This window comes from Corvus hawaiiensis, chromosome 12 (genome assembly GCF_020740725.1).
Source record: "Corvus hawaiiensis isolate bCorHaw1 chromosome 12, bCorHaw1.pri.cur, whole genome shotgun sequence".
Lineage (NCBI taxonomy): Eukaryota > Metazoa > Chordata > Aves > Passeriformes > Corvidae > Corvus > Corvus hawaiiensis.
The window spans coordinates 1,098,030-1,112,810 of record NC_063224.1 but is presented as its reverse complement, the minus strand read 5'-3'; the positions used below and the strand labels follow the sequence as shown (position 1 = coordinate 1,112,810).

The following is a 14,781-nucleotide window of genomic DNA, read 5'->3' as shown; positions in this document are numbered from 1 at the left end:
TTGTTCCTAGACCCACAAAGCAATTCCGGGTGTCCAGGGGAGTGTGGGTGGGACCCCCGGCTGCCTCCCTGTGCGCACAGTGGGCAGGAAGGGCCGGAGCCACGCTGAGGCCACAGGTCTGTATTGGCTGCAATAAAGCTGAGTGGGAGCCCCCAGAGCTGCACTGGTTCTTTCACCAGGGTCAGGGCAGCCGCGTGTGGGCAGTGGGGTCAGTCCAGCAGCTCCATCCAGCCCACATTGGTGAAGGTGCGGGGGTCCATGCGGTCGATGTAGAGGGTCCCATCCAGGTGATCCATCTCGTGCTGGATGATCCGGGCGGCCCAGCCCGATGCCTCCCAGCTCACTGGCTCCCCGAGCTCGTCCACGCCTGTGGCCGGGGTAGCGGTGGGTTGGGGGGGGAATTAAGGGGAAAAAAAGGGGTACCCGGATGAGAGTGGGAGGATCTGTGAGAGAATAGGGGACCTGTGTGTGGTGGGATTTGTGAGAGAGTGGTGGGATCCATAAGGGAACAGGGAACCCATCAGAGAATTAAGGGACCCGTGTGAGAGTGGGGAGACCCGGGAGGGAATGGGGGACTCGCGTATGAGAAGGCGACCGTGTTTAGGTGGGGCAGGTACGCGGTCCCACCCGGGTCAGGGTGGGTCGGTCCGTACCGGAGACATGGACGGCCCAGTGCCGCGGGACGTAGGCGGAGAAGCCGTGGATGCTGGCGCAGCCCTCGGGGGCGGTGACGAGGCGGGTGTCGAGGACGCGGAGCGCGGGGTTGACGAGGACGCGGAGCGGGAAGGGCTCGATGCGGTGCGCCTGGCGCAGCGCCGGCGGGTACCGGGCGCAGCGGGCGGGCGGCAGCTCTGCGGCGAAGACCCTCAGGGGCACCCCGAGCTGCGGAGCGCTCAGCCCCAGGCACGGCCGGCCCCGCAGCCCGGCCGCCAGCGCCGCCGCCAGCCGCCGCAGCTCGGGGCCGCCCAGCTGCTCCGGGGACACGGCGGCGGCGGCGCCGCGCAGCACCGGGGCTCCCACCTGCACCGGCTCGGCGAACGGCGGCACGGGCGGGCCCAGCACCCGCCGCCGCAGCGCCCGCCAGTACGAGCGCTCCCGCCGGTCCCAGCCCGCCGCGTGTCCGCAGCCGCGGGCCGGGAGCACCGAGCGGGCCGGGAGCACCGGGCGGGCCGGGAGCACCGAGCGGGCCGGGAGCACCGGGCAGGCCGGGAGCACCGGGCGGGCCCGTCCCAGCGCCGCCGCCATGGCGCCCCGCGTGCGCGCGCACCGCGCCGGAACAGCGCCGCCTGGCGGCCCCGGGGGGCAGGGAACGGGCGGGGGCCCGGGGCGGGCGGACCGGGGAGGGGGCGGCGCCGCACGGGTCGCTCCTGCGGGGGGACACGGCCCGGCCACGCCGCAGCCCGGCTACCCCGTGCCCACCGAGTCACCCGGCAGCGCGGCGTCCCCGGAGGGACTCTCCGGGGGCTCGGTGGGCACGGCCGCGCGTTCCTCTTCCGTGTCCGGGGCGGTCTCTGGGGACGGCTCCTCCTGGCCCGGTGCCGGCGGAAGGAGGAAAGCCAGCGGCTCCCGGAGCGCGGCCACGTCGATGCGGCCCAGGCGGCCGAAACGCTGCAGCTGCGTGGGGGGGACACCTTGGGGATGGGGAGAGAGGGGTCAGGGGAGCAAGAGCAGGACACGGCCCACTAAATGCCAGGGGGAAGCCACAAGTGTCCTCCCCCTGCAATGAAAACCAAACCCTGAGATCTCACCCAGTGCCTGTGCAATCTGTGCTGGAGGGAAGAGCACCTGGAGGCAGCGGTTCAGGTAGGGCAGCAGGTCCTCCAGGAAGACTGTGCAAAATTGGGTAAAGAGCTCCTGCTCCCGCCCGCTGAAAGCAGCCTCCTCAGCACGGTGGAAGGCCAGGATGGTTTTAGTCACCTGGGGAGAGAGAGAGAGAGAAGCGAAGGTGTCACCTGATGACAACCACATGCCCAGGTGGGCAAAGAAGCCAATGGCACTTGGCTTGTACCAACAACAGTGTGGCCACAGGCCCAGGGCACTGCCCATCTTCCTGTGCTGGGCATTGGTGAGGCCACACCTGGAATCCTGGGGTCAGTTCTGGGCCACTCTGAGATAGACATTGTGGGGCTGGAGCATGTCCAGGGAAGGGAACGGAGCTGGAGAAGGAGCTGAAGCACAAGGAGGAGCTGGGGGTGGGCTCAGCCTAGAGAAAAGGAGGCTCAGGGGGGACCTTCTTGCTCTCCACTACTCCCTGACAGAAGGGTGCAGCCAGGGTGGGGTCGGGCTCTGCTCCCAGGGAACAGGGACAGGACAAGAGGAAACAGCCTCAAGTTGTGCCAAGGAAAGTTTAAGTTGGATATTAGGAAAATTTCTTCATGGAAAGAGCTGTCCAGCCCTGGAGCAGGCTGCTCAGTGGAATCCCCAGCCCTGGAGAGATTTAACAGCTGGGTGGATGTGGCACTTGAGGACATGGTCAGTGGTGTCCCTGGCAGCACTGGGGGAACGGTTGGACTGGATGATCTCAGAGGCTTTCCCAACCCACTCAGAACAAACCCACCCCACGTTCTCCCAGGACAAGTCCCAGCTCCATCCCCTGGACTCACCTCAGCAAGGGCACTGTCCAGGCAGGCAGTGACGTCCTGTGCCAGGGCGATGGGGCAGCAGAGCCGCAGGTCATTGAAGGCAACGAGGAGCCCATTGAGGAAGCAGGCAAGGGGTGGGAAGTCCAGCAGCACCATGGGGGGCTGCAGCGTCCCCGGCTGGGCCGTGGGCACCGGCACTCCTGCACCACCCCCCAGCACGGCTGGCGCTGAGATCAGCGTATAGGAATTCATCTCCTCCCGGAATTTCTCCACCGCCTCCTCCACCGCCTTCCTAAAGGCATCGGCGGCCACGCGCTGGAAGAGGGGGGCCAGCTGCCCACGGAAATCCACGCCCACCCTGCTGAAGGACAGCCCGAAGTACATGCACTGCCCCAGCAGCGAGTCCAGCCGGCCGCCCAGCCCGCGGTCCAGGTCGCGCTGCAGCGTCCGCAGGAACTCGGAGACCTTCTGCAGCACCCAGCCGTGGAAGATGGCCCCCTCGCCGGGCGCCGCGCCCTCGGCCGGCACCAGCGGCTCCTCGTCTGAGAAGATGGCGCGGTACTGGGTGATGATGTCGAACAGGTGCACCCGGCAGGCCTCGATGGTCTTGGTGATGTGCACGTAGGGGTCGTGGTCGGGGATGGAGGCCTGGATGGAGCGCAGCCAGGCATCCCGCGCCTGCAGGAACTTGACGCGCAGCTCGGCCTCGGTGAGCACGTCCATGCGGCGCAGGAAGCCGATGACGCGCAGGCAGGCGGGCAGCGGGATGTTGGTGCGGAGCTGCTGGATGAGCTGGTTCAGCATCAGCTGGGCGGACTGGCGCACCTCCTCCACGATGCCCTGTGGGAGAGCCTTTGGTCAGGGCCCAGGCACGGGGCAGTGTGGGGCCCACATGGATCAGGGCATTGGGTCAGCACAGAGGTCTCCTGAATCACAGGGCTGGGACAACGCGGGGTTCATCTCGGTAAGGGGTGAGGGACAGCGCAGGGCTCACCTGGATAACGGGGATGCTGCTGTGCTTCCTCTCCAGCCTGCGCACGTAGGCCGTGAGCTCCAGCGCCTCCTCATAGTAGCCATTACGGACGCAGGTGTCCATGAGCTGTGGGATCTCCAGGATCTCCAGGATCTCCGTGTGCCGGTTCAGGGTCAGGCTGTTCATGCGCCGGCTGCAGGCGATGGCCTCGGCATCGCGCATGAAGGTCCTGCGGCGGCGGCATGGGATCAGCAGGAGAGTCCTCCCTGCAGCGGGTGGATGCCGGGACCCTCCCACGCACACCGGCCGTGCCCCAGCCTCACTCCATCCCCGGCCCTTCCCGGCCCCGTTTCCAGCCGCGCCCCGCCCGCCGCTCCCAGTGCCCGGGGCCCGTCCCGCACCGGCAGGCGTCCTGCAGCGCGGGCAGCCGCTCCAGCAGGCTGCCGAGGCGGCTCTCGATGCCGCCGAAGCCGCGGCCGGCACGGCCGGTGCACTCGGCGGAGCGGATAAAGGCGCGGTAGTGCTCGAAGGCGAGGCGGCGCGTCTCAGCCCCGACCCGCGCCCGCTCCGCTGCCAACCGCGCCGGCTCCCGGCCCAGCTCCGCCAGCCCCAGCGCCGCCAGCTCCGACACATAAGCGGCGAGCTCGGCGCCGCCGGGCGCCGCCGGGCCGCGCAGCCAGGCCAGCAGCCGCGCCTCCTCCGCCGCCGCCGCCATCGCCGGGACCGCCGCGTCACCTCCGGACCCGCCGGTTCCGGGTCCGTCACTTCCGCTACCGCCGGTTCCGGTCCGGTCACTTCCGGCCCGGCGGCCCCGCGTGTGCGGCGCGGGCGATGCGGCCGCTCACGGAGGCGGAGACGCGGGCGGTGTTCGAGAAGCTCGGGAAATAGTGAGGAGCCGGGACATGGGGAATGGGGAGGGGAGGCCGGCGAGATGCCGGGGACCGGGCACGGGGACAGGACGGGGACCGGGAGGGATGGGTACCGGGGATCGGGCGGGACCGGGCATGGAGAAAGGATGGGCACCGGGTGAGCTGAACCGGCTGGACCCCGGGGAACGGGGAGACCGAGGGGGTGATGGACACCGGGGATCGGGCGGGCGCCGGCACGGAGGGGGACCGGGAGGGCTGGGCCCGGGGGAACCGGAGCAGAGGAGCCGCGGCAGCAGGGACCGGGGCCGGGCCGGGCTCACGGGGTCCATCCCCGCAGCATCGGGGAGAACATCCAGCTGCTGGTGGACCGGCCCGATGGCACCTACTGCTTCCGCCTGCACCGGGACCGCGTCTACTACCTGAGGTGAGGGGCCGGGCGGGGTGGGGACCGGGCCAGCCCCGCGGGGTGCGGGCCCGGCCGCCGCCCAGCACTGCCCTGCCCGCAGTGAGAAGCTGCTGAAGCTGGCGGCCAGCGTCCCCCGGGAGAGCCTGGTGGCCCCGGGCACCTGCTTTGGGAAGTTCACCAAGTCCCAGAAGTTCCGGCTCAGCGTCACGGCCCTGGACTTCCTCGCACCCTATGCCAAGGTGGGTCACAGCCCCCGAGCCAGCCCCGGCCCTGGCCCCCGGCCCCTCACAGCTCTGCCCCTCTCTTGCAGTACAAGGTGTGGGTGAAGCCGGGCTCGGAGCAGTCCTTCCTCTACGGCAACCACGTGCTGAAGTCGGGGCTGGGCCGCATCACGGAGAGCACGGCGCAGTACCAGGGTGTCGTGGTGTATTCCATGGCCGACGTCCCGCTGGTGAGCGCCCGGCCCCGGCCAGGGCTGCGCGGGGGTACGAGGTGGGCGACCTCCCTCACCTCCTCGTCATCCCCCAGGGCTTCGGGGTGGCTGCCAAGTCCACACAGGAGTGCCGGAAGGTCGACCCCTTAGCCATCGTGGTGTTCCACCAAGCCGATGTCGGGGAGTACGTGCGGAACGAGGACACGCTGACATAAGGGACCCTCGGGGCGCCCAAGGGACCCTCAGGCCCTGTGAGTGTTCCGGGGTAGAACGGACCTTGTCCTGCACTGCGGCTGTGGGAAGCCCAGCCAGAGTGGGATGGAGATGGGGGGAGCTGCTAGCGCAGAGCCCTTGGGGGCTGCTGCCAGCACAGGAAGAGGGGCCCTGGCCCCAGCCCTGTCATATAAAGCCTGTTCCTTTTTTCAGTGCCTGTTGTCTGGTGTGGGGGCCCAAGGGGAACCAGTCCTCACCCCTCCTGTGGGGAATGTGACACACTGGGGTGTGCTTGGGGGGATTGATGAGGTCGGGGGGAGCCTCAGAGTCTGAGGATGAGCTTCAGGAAGGGAGGGAGGGAGGAAGAGGCCAGCAGCTTCTAGGCTCACAGAGGCTGGATGGCAGCAGCAGGGAGCAGTCGCTCCCTGGACTCTGCCAGGGGTTCCTTTATTGGGAGTCTGGTAGAAAAGGCCCATTAAGACACTAAAAATGGGTAGGGATGTGACAAACCGACACAGCGCTCAGGTGACAGTGTGGCCTTTGACTTCTCTCAGGTTGATGTCAAGGCTAGAGATGAGGCAGGAGCAGGGGGATCTCTCCAACTTCCTCCTGGAAGCAGAATCCAGCCTTTCCTCCCACTGTGGTGGGACAGAGTGGCAGCCAGGGCCCCTGGCTCTGCAGGGGGGGTCCCTGCCCTGTTCTAGCACTTCTGGCTGCCCGAGGTTTGTGTGTGGAAAAGGCTCTTGAGGAAGTAGAGCTGCAGCACCCCGGAGAGGACAATGACACAGCTCTGGGCCATGGACCACCAGTTGACGTAGTTGTAGTTGGACTCCAGGAGGAAGGAGTCGGCCCCTTTCCGCATCCGGGCAAAGTTGTAGAAGCGCCACATGTGGAAGGTGTGGATCTGCAGCCTCTGGATGCTCACCTGCAGGAGAGGCAGAGCTGCACTCAGAGCTGCCCGTGGGGCTCAGTGCTGAATTCAGCTGCAGCTCAGCCTGAGCAAACGCCCTGCTCAGTGTCCTGGGCAGGACGTGCCTGTCCCTGCTGTGCTGGGGCACCCTCTGGCCTCCCTGACCCTCACCCCAATCGCCTCCAGGGTGTCGTTCAGCTCCTTCCTCTCTGCTGGCTGCTTGTGTTCCATGTTGAAGTCCTCGTAGTACACACCAAAGTTGAGATACACCTGCATGAGGCCGAAGTGGTTTTGCTGGTTGTCCAGGCAGAGCTGGTAGAAACCTGCAGAGGGAAGGGAAGGGGGTTGTTGGTCCCTGGGTGGAAGGGCACCAGGCAGACACATCCCCAGTGCTCAACCCTCATCCTCCCCACCCAGGAGCAATCAGCGCTCTGGGAAGCCCTGGCTGGGCAGGCTCAGAGCTGCTGCAGGGGCCGGGGCTGGGGGGACCTGTGTCCTTGGTGAGGAAGTTGATCTGTCCTCGCACATCCTGGGACGCTCCAAGCTGGAAGCCATTGGGATCATTTGCTGTGACCAGGATGTTCCTGCTGTTGCCAATCCCCGTCGCCCGCTGGACCTGGAGGCAGGGAACATCCGAGGGGAATTTGTGGGTCACTGGTGTGTCAGGGATGGAGCTGTGCCAAACCCTGAGGACGTGTTCCTGTGGGCCTGCTCTGCCAAGCACAGAGCCGGGGGGAAGCTGCCACTACCAGGCACAGCCATACCCTGGCTCTCCTTCAGCCAGCCCAGTGTAAACAGCAGATGAAGGGGCTGGAGTTTCCCTGTGGGAAGGGGACAGAGCTCAGGAACATGCTGTGCCAGGACCTTTGACTGTGCCCCAGCCTCTGGGCAGGCAGTGAAGGGCAGAGCTTCCAAGAGTGCTGGAGCTGCAAGCACCACTTCATGGGTTTAAACGAGGTAATTTTAAAAAATGCATGGGATTGATGATGGATACAGATGAGGTTGGTTATATCAGGAAGAAATTGTTCCCTGTGAGGGTGCTGAGGCCCTGGCACAGGGTGCCCGGAGGAGCTGTGGCTGCCCCATTCCTGGAAGTGTCCAAGGCCAGGTTGGACAGGGGTTGGAGCAGTCTGGGACAGTGGAAGGTGTCCCTGCCCATGGCAGGGGGTGGAAGGAAATGATCTTTAAGATCCCTCCAACCCAAACCATTCCATAATAACTGCTTTAAAAAAGGCACAGTCCCTGAGATGAAGTGCACCACAGGACCAGCATGGATGGATCCAGCACAGCCATTCCCTGGCTGTGTCAGCGTCTTCCCAGGACACGTCCCCAGCGCTCACCTCGTAGCTGAAGAAGAAGTTGCCACCCTGCTGCGAGAACTGCCAGAAACACTCCACGGTGCCGGCAGGGATGACGACAGCGAAGTCGTAGCGATCGGCGCCGCGGAACAGTGGCTCCTGGCTGGAGCCGCTCAGGGGCTCTGTCCTGGGGCAGCCAGCGGGGCCCAGCAGTGCCAGGAGCAGCAGCAGCAGCATCCTCCTGCTTCCCTGGGCTCGAGCACTCGCTCCCCACGCAGGGCAGCGCGGGACGAGGCGCAGGGAGGGGTAATCATTAACTGCTCCGCAGCGCCGGGGCTGTGCCAGCACAGCAGCCACGGCTCAAGGTGATCCTGGAGCTGGAGCTCTGGCACCCTGTGCTGCCACGGCAAGAGCCTGGCATGGAGAAGAACAGGACACAGCTCCTTCCAGTGGGGCACCACCAACTGGCATTGCCTCCCACTGGCCATTAGTGGCCCACATCTCTTACCTGGGTACTCCTGCTGCCCCGGGCTCTCCAGGGAAAGGATTTACAGAAGGGGAGGGAAATGCATGGCCACAGCCAGGGGACAGGGGACACTCAGTGTAGCACCTGCAGCTGAAGGACAGAGGGGGAAGCAGCTGTTCCCAGACAAGACTTCTCCCAGCCCTGGCTTTGCTGGAAGACAGCCAAGAGAAACTTAGAAACTAAGTTTAGAAAGTGCCCCTGTATCCCCCCCCCCCCCCCCCCCCGACCTTTTTCCACAGGAATCTAATCCAGAAACTCCCGTTTCCCATTTACACCAGCATGTCACACCATGAGGGCAGTGCTGCTCCTGACCCAACACCCCCAGAGGAGAAGGGAGAGCCCCACATGCCTGGAGCATTTCCACTCACGAGGTAGAAATTCACACTTTTACAAGTCTTGATACTAAACAAGAAAGGAATTTTATTTTACAAATGACTGTTCCAGCTTTGGCACTTGAAGGCAGGAACACATGGCACCCTTGGAGCTCACACACAGCAAGGATATTACCAGGAAAAGTGCAAGGAGAACATGACCAAAGTCAGACAGAACTGGAACTTTTCACGTGGAAACAACAAGCAGTTCCAAGTACCGAAATGCAAAATAATTTTCATTTTTAAAGACTCAGAGCTGAAAGGGAGGAATTTCCCCTCACAGATTAGTCATTTATAAAGCAGAAATAAATGGGGGGGGGGGGAAATTCCAAGTAGATCCTGTTGCCTGGCTCTTTTCCCTGCAGAAGCTCTGGGACTCAGTGCTGCCTCTCTTCCACAAGAGAGTGATGGCAAACAGATGAAACAAATGATTCAGAGAACAGACAACCAAAACAAAAAAAACAGTCACCTATGAGATCATCCTGCTGATCACATCTGAGCAGAGCAAACAGCTGGGACTCATTCCAGAGGCTGCAGTGGTCAAGTGGGCAAGGAAATCTCAATCCAGGTGGTTCTAAGTGCATGTTGAGAGGCTGCACAGCCCCTGCCCCCTGCAGCACACTGATCTTTGCAAATACAGCTGGAGCACAAGGCTCCTGGGTTCCTGTCAGTCATGGTTTTGGCATCAGAGGGGCTTCCCACACTGGCACAGATGGCACTCTGGTCCAGCTTCCAAAAAATAAAACGAGGAGGGTTTTGCATGGAACGTCCCAGCTTCACAGCATTCCCAGTTTCTTCATGGTCCGCCAGCGATCCTTGATCATCACCGATGTGCGGTTCTGGAAGGGGTACTTCAGGCAAATGGCTTTCCACCTCCCTTCTCCATACTTCTTCACCCCTTCCTTGATCCACTCGCTCTCTTGTATGGTCCATTTCTGCAAAGAGCAAGGAAGCAGCTTCAGGGAAGAGCTGCATGGCAGAGAACCTGCTGCCAACTCCTTCCTGGCATGTTCCTTCCCTCATCACCCGTGCCAGGAACGGCAGGGAAGGCAGACAGGTCCTGGCAGCTGCACACACACCACTCCAGCATTGCGTATGTGGTGCAGTAGCTGCCTTCCTATGGGTCAGGAGGAGAGTTCCTGGTGGCACCAACGTGGGAGCGGTTCCTGGGTAACAGCTGCCAGATACGTGCCCCTCACCTGGAACAAGACTCTGAACCTCGCCAGCATGAGGGCAATTTGGCAGACCCGGCTCTGAGCCATTGAGGCAAAGGGAGCTGAGGCACATTCCCAGTGTCCTGCAGGCAGGACAGGCACAGCTCCAGCCTGTTTAACCATGGAGATGATACAGACACTGCCCCACTGCAGGCCCTGCTGGAAGCACCTAAGGCTCCACATACCTGTTTCTTGGAGCTGAAGTTCCTGGTGACGCTGTTGTTTTTCTCAAGTGATGCTGGAAAACAAGGGAGAGGGCTACATTTTCCATCATTTGGGAAGTACAGACCTCCTTAAGAGGCTGCCTTGGGCTGAACTGCTGAGCTGCGCAGTCAGAACACCCCGTGACAGGCAATACACCCCAATTCTTTTATCCCAGCCTTTCCACAGGATTTCTGGTTTCAAAATTCAGTCACTCAGACAGCAGCAAGACCCCTGTGAGTGACCCCCATGCCAGGATTAGCACAGGAAATCCCTGCCGGGGACTCTCCATACCTGCATTTGCAAAGAGCTCATCCTCATCACTCCAACTGTCCTTCTCCTCCGTGCCACAGGAGCTGTTCCACTTTCCTTGGAAGGACCTGAAATTAGGTGAGGGTTTAGTTTGGCTACTGGCTCAGAAGAAGGTTTTTTGGGGAGGAGGTGCAGGGCCACCAAGCAAGCAGAGCCAGCCTCTGGACACTGTACTTCTCAAGATGTGGGAAGCAAGAGTTTAACCTGTTCCACAGGATGCTCCTACAGCCTCTGGCCAGTGATGCTGAAGGTGGGAGAAGTGTGGAAAAACATGTGTTACCTGTACTGGAATCACCTGCCAGGACCAGCTGCAGCACCTCACTACCAGCAGGACCTGGATCATTTTCTCCTCTCCATTAAACCATAATTAATTTTAAAGCCAAATGTATGGACAAGAGAGGCTTTCTGTGCCCAGTTCCACGTGGGCTGGCAGGCAAGGTCAACACTCATCTTGGGACAGAGGGCAAGGGTTTGGTGCTCAGGCTACCAACAGCAGCAAGACAAGACTGGGGGCAGAGCAGACAATACCACACGAGAGGGGCTCCATACTTGTCACTCTGGGCAGACAAGGGCTCATCAGGCAATTTCTGAGCAGGTTTGGAAGCAGAAGAGACCACGTGCTCCTGGGAAGAGTCGGGGCTCTCACTCGACTTGCTGGACGAGCCGTCCAACTCCACGATCAGATTGCTTATGCTGAACAAGTTTTTGATGTTTTGGGGTATTTCAGGAGGGTGTGAGGTCTCAGAATCTTGATTCTCCGCTTCTCTGCGTCTCTTGGTTCTGTGGGATACAGAAGGAGACAGTTGCTTGGGGGAAGGCAAGTCTGTTTCGTCCAGTTTGGTGAAAAGTGTGTCCGAGTCCCCGGAGTTCGACAGGATCTTGAAAGCTTCTCTCAGAACAGAAATCCCACACGAGGTTACAGCTCCGGGGGGCTGCCTATAAAATAAACACAACCAAGCGGGTTGTAGAGAGACCGCCGAGGGAGCTCTGTGCTGCCCCGAAATCCGGCCTTTCCCTCCACTGGCACCCCCAGCTCCTGGCCCTACAGTGCAAATCTATGGACGAGGGCATTCCCAACCCTCCAGTGCTCCCTCCTAAACGGTGCAGTGCCCCAGGAAGCCGGTATGGAGAACACACGTTCATGCTCCACTGCTTCCTGCTATTCCCAACGCTGCTCCACGAGAGCAGCCACTGCCCCCCTGCCTGGTCACAACAGCACTTCTTGTCTCAGCAACTGAGCCAAACCACCTCAACAGCTTTCCCAGGATCCAGAGTCCTGCACCAACGCCTTTGGGCTGGCCGGGGCAGGCATTTGGGGAATTAGGAGCTGCCTGGACACAAGGAATTACCCCATGGAAGAGAACTTGCGGCCACACTGCATCCACAGTCTAGAGCCAGATTCCTCTGCCCACCTTTGTGATTCCCTGTTGGACACTCCTGGGAGTTCTGGTGTTGCTGCTGCTGGTTCTTTAGCTATTTCCATAGGCTCTGGAATACCGTTCAGGAGATCAGATGCTGCTGTTAAATGTTCAGGAGTTGCTGCTGGGTCAATAACTATTTCCATAGGTTCCAGAGTTGCTGCAGGGTCACTGGCTTCTTCCATAATCTCTGGAGCTGCTGTGGGACCAGCTGCCCTATCTGCAGGGCTAGCAGCTCCCTCCAGGTCTTCTGCTGCTCCTGCAGGCTCTGGAGCTCTGGCTGGGTCCTCCACCCTTCCCGAGACCTCTGGAGCTCTGGCTGGGCCCTTCCCACTTCCCAAGACCTCTGGAGCTCTGGCTGGGCCTTCTGCCCTTCCAGAGGCCTCTGGAGCTCTGGCTGGACCTTCTGCCCTTCCGGAGGCCTCTGGAGCTGCTGCGTGGTCATTCAGCCCATCTGTAAACTCGGGAGTCTCCAGTGAGGATTTTGCTTTGTCGGTGTGTTCCGAATTCAAAGTCCTTTTCAGTAACTTGGAGAGAAAAAAAGCACAGCACCGTTACAGAGATGATTTCTCGCGCTCCCATTCCATTTTATCCCTCCCAAAGGCATTTCACAGATCGAAAAACATGTTTGGCCATATAAACCTCTTAGGAATGGACCAAATTTAGTGTTCCAGGTTTAACCTGCTGTTAATCAGGCGCCTGATCCCCGGGGCAGCGAGGTGGACACGCACCGTCAGCAGCGCTGGCTCCGAGTCGTCCACGTAGCCTTTCAGGAACTCAAAGATGCTCTGCTGGAAGTCCTCGTAGGAGAAGTTTTTGATCTTTGGATGAGAGGGATTCTTCTCCCGGATGACAGCCAGCCACTCGTTCCTCTTCTTCTAGAAGAGGGATTCATAGGATCAGGTAAGAACACTCTGGGCAGGGACAAGGGAATCAGTGACAACCACAACAAAGATGTGGGCAAGGACTGGGCCTTTCCTGTTTGGCATTCTCCAGGCACAACCAGTTTGCACTGAGATGAGGCTGGGAAAAGGCCAGAGGAACAGGAGGGCAACCAAGGAGCAGCAGAACCACCTTATTTCAGGAATTCTCCTTGCCTCCAGTGCTCAAGCACCCTACTGCCTGCAGACACAGGAATGGGAACTCCTGCTGTCCCCAGAACCTGCTCTGAAGGTGAGCTGGAGGCTCATCAAGGAATAAATGGTGATGCCTGGAAGGCCCATGAAGGTGTGTGACAGAGGGGGCTCCAAGGTGACAATCCAAACCTGCAACACTGAGGGGCCAGCACTCCAGAAAGACTGTTTCCATTCTGGCCTCCTCACCCCAACAACCCCCCAGGACACACAAGCCCCCAATTCATTCCAGCACGGACTCACTTGGTTTTTGGGCTCCTTCCCCATGTGCTTCTTGACGATATCAGAAGCTTTATCAAACTCCTTGTTTCTGATGCAAACAATAACAGCCTACAGAGGAAAACAGGGACAGTTTGAAGCAGGGAACAGCTCAGTGCCAACTTTCACACAGACCAACTCCTACATCACTGCAGGTAGGAGTTTGCAGATAACGAGGGAATCACATGCAGATGAGGCAGCTCCCACCATCACCCACACGAGACCTTTCCAAGGCAAAAGCTGCACAATGTATTTACTGAGAAAAAAAAAGCTCTTACAGCTTCCTTCACCATTTTCTGCACAGCATCCATCGTCTTGTCCGCCACAGAGAACTCCTCACGGATGAAGTCCAGGACAAGCATGGCCGACTCAAGTGGGGTCAGCTCTGACTCCTTTTCGAAGGTGCAATCTATAAGAATTGGCATCCATACTTTGGGGGGGGGGTCACGGCGCTTCCCTACGGAGAGCTGGTTATTTACCTGCACAGGTGGCAGCCATCCACCCACACAGGTTCACCACAAATTCCACAGCTGCTGAGGCACTGCCAAGTGTCTGAACTGCAATTCCTGCCCCCCAACAGCCATGGGAAGTTCTGGGAGCAGCACTCGAGAACTTCCCAGGTGCCCAGCCCTGACCCACGGGAGCACTTTGGCAGCTCCGAGGCTAAGCAGGAGTCACCAGGCTGATGTGTTTGTCCAGCAGGCCAGCCCCGGCACACCACGGATGCTGCTCTTGGCCCCCCAGTGAGACAGATGAGAACAGCCACCCCTCACCCGCAGGGAGACCCGCACAGCCCGGCAGCCTCCGCCTTGAGCCCGGCAGCCTCCGCCTTGAGCCCTGCTCTGTGCGGGGACAAAGCTCCGGGAGCTGCAGGGACACGCACACAGGACGGGGGGAGCAGGGAGCGGCTGCAAGCAGCACCGGAGCTCCCGAAAGCTCGCAGAACGGGCCGGGCACCTACCGAGATTCTCACCCTCCTCGACCCGCGACAGCAGCTGCATTATCCGGAGCATCTGGGCCATCTCCGGCTCCCTGTCCAGGGGCCGCACCAGCAGCGCTGTGGGACAAACGGCTCGTCATGGCGGTGCAGTGCGGTCCGGACACCTCGGGGCCCCGCCGTTGCCCGGCCCGGCCGCGCGCACCCTGCATAATGTCGCGGAACTGGCGGAAGTCACGGTTGCGCCCGGAGCGATAGGCGTCGATGGCCCGATGGAAGTAGAACTGCAGGACCCAGCCGTTCACGGTCTTCTCAGGGAGCGCTGCCATCCCGGCCCAGTCGGGGTCGGGGTCCGGGTCCCGCTCTTGCCGCGCCGCCCGCCGCGTCGCCATCCCGCCGAGATCCAGCGCGCCGGAAGTGACGACACCAACACAGCGCCCCGAGCCCCTCGGCGCGGCCTTACCAAGCGGGAGCCTCGCCTACAACTCCCGGCGTGCACCGCGCCGACCCCGCCGGGAAGGACCGGTCGCCCTCTGGCGGACGGGCCGGGGAGGCGTCGGTGCCGGCGGGGGCACAGCCGAGTCCCCGCGGGCTCGGGAACGGCCGCCGCCCATCCCACGGCACCGACAGCAGGAAAACGCCCACCTGTAAGCGCTAAGACCCCCGAGCGAGTGTCTCACCTGTGTTAAACTCGTGTCACCCAAAGCTGGCTGTGCCCCTCTGCCGG

At 61.5% G+C, this 14,781-nt stretch overlaps 4 protein-coding genes across 8 annotated transcripts; 1 reads left to right on the top strand and 3 right to left on the bottom strand.

Moving 5' to 3' along the window:
* Positions 1-105: 105 nt before the first annotated feature.
* On the bottom strand, positions 106-4,285 carry COG8 (component of oligomeric golgi complex 8). 2 transcript variants are annotated; one of them, XM_048316505.1, is made up of 6 exons: positions 3,957-4,285; positions 3,577-3,784; positions 2,604-3,422; positions 1,749-1,917; positions 1,485-1,631; positions 106-367 (listed from the first exon to the last, which is right to left on the bottom strand). In XM_048316505.1, exons 1-6 carry the CDS (start codon positions 4,268-4,270, stop codon positions 210-212), a joined length of 1,815 nt encoding a protein of 604 aa, XP_048172462.1. In that variant the 5' UTR covers positions 4,271-4,285; the 3' UTR covers positions 106-209. The 2 variants fall into 2 exon arrangements, with proteins under 2 accessions (XP_048172462.1, XP_048172460.1); XM_048316503.1 differs by lacking the exon at positions 106-367 and having other exon boundaries at positions 1,306-1,631.
* Positions 4,286-4,323: 38 nt separating this feature from the next.
* On the top strand, positions 4,324-5,688 carry NIP7 (nucleolar pre-rRNA processing protein NIP7). The gene is made up of 5 exons (XM_048316508.1): positions 4,324-4,442; positions 4,762-4,848; positions 4,931-5,069; positions 5,141-5,281; positions 5,359-5,688. The coding sequence occupies exons 1-5, from the start codon at positions 4,387-4,389 to the stop codon at positions 5,476-5,478; spliced, it is 543 nt and encodes a 180-aa protein (XP_048172465.1). The 5' UTR covers positions 4,324-4,386; the 3' UTR covers positions 5,479-5,688.
* Positions 5,689-5,853: 165 nt separating this feature from the next.
* TMED6 (transmembrane p24 trafficking protein 6) lies at positions 5,854-8,097 on the bottom strand. Its single transcript, XM_048316507.1, has 4 exons — positions 7,727-8,097; positions 6,876-7,002; positions 6,558-6,709; positions 5,854-6,401 (listed from the first exon to the last, which is right to left on the bottom strand). Exons 1-4 carry the CDS (start codon positions 7,919-7,921, stop codon positions 6,177-6,179), a joined length of 699 nt encoding a protein of 232 aa, XP_048172464.1. The 5' UTR covers positions 7,922-8,097; the 3' UTR covers positions 5,854-6,176.
* Positions 8,098-8,606: 509 nt separating this feature from the next.
* TERF2 (telomeric repeat binding factor 2) lies at positions 8,607-14,483 on the bottom strand. 4 transcript variants are annotated; one of them, XM_048316500.1, is made up of 10 exons: positions 14,260-14,483; positions 14,079-14,174; positions 13,396-13,574; positions 13,103-13,189; positions 12,458-12,601; positions 11,721-12,253; positions 10,858-11,244; positions 10,291-10,376; positions 9,981-10,033; positions 8,607-9,516 (listed from the first exon to the last, which is right to left on the bottom strand). In XM_048316500.1, the coding sequence occupies exons 1-10, from the start codon at positions 14,444-14,446 to the stop codon at positions 9,358-9,360; spliced, it is 1,911 nt and encodes a 636-aa protein (XP_048172457.1). In that variant the 5' UTR covers positions 14,447-14,483; the 3' UTR covers positions 8,607-9,357. The 4 variants fall into 4 exon arrangements, with proteins under 4 accessions (XP_048172457.1, XP_048172456.1, XP_048172459.1 ...); XM_048316499.1 differs by having other exon boundaries at positions 12,458-12,604; positions 14,260-14,482; XM_048316502.1 differs by having other exon boundaries at positions 10,858-11,088; positions 12,458-12,604; positions 14,260-14,482.
* Positions 14,484-14,781: the final 298 nt, after the last annotated feature.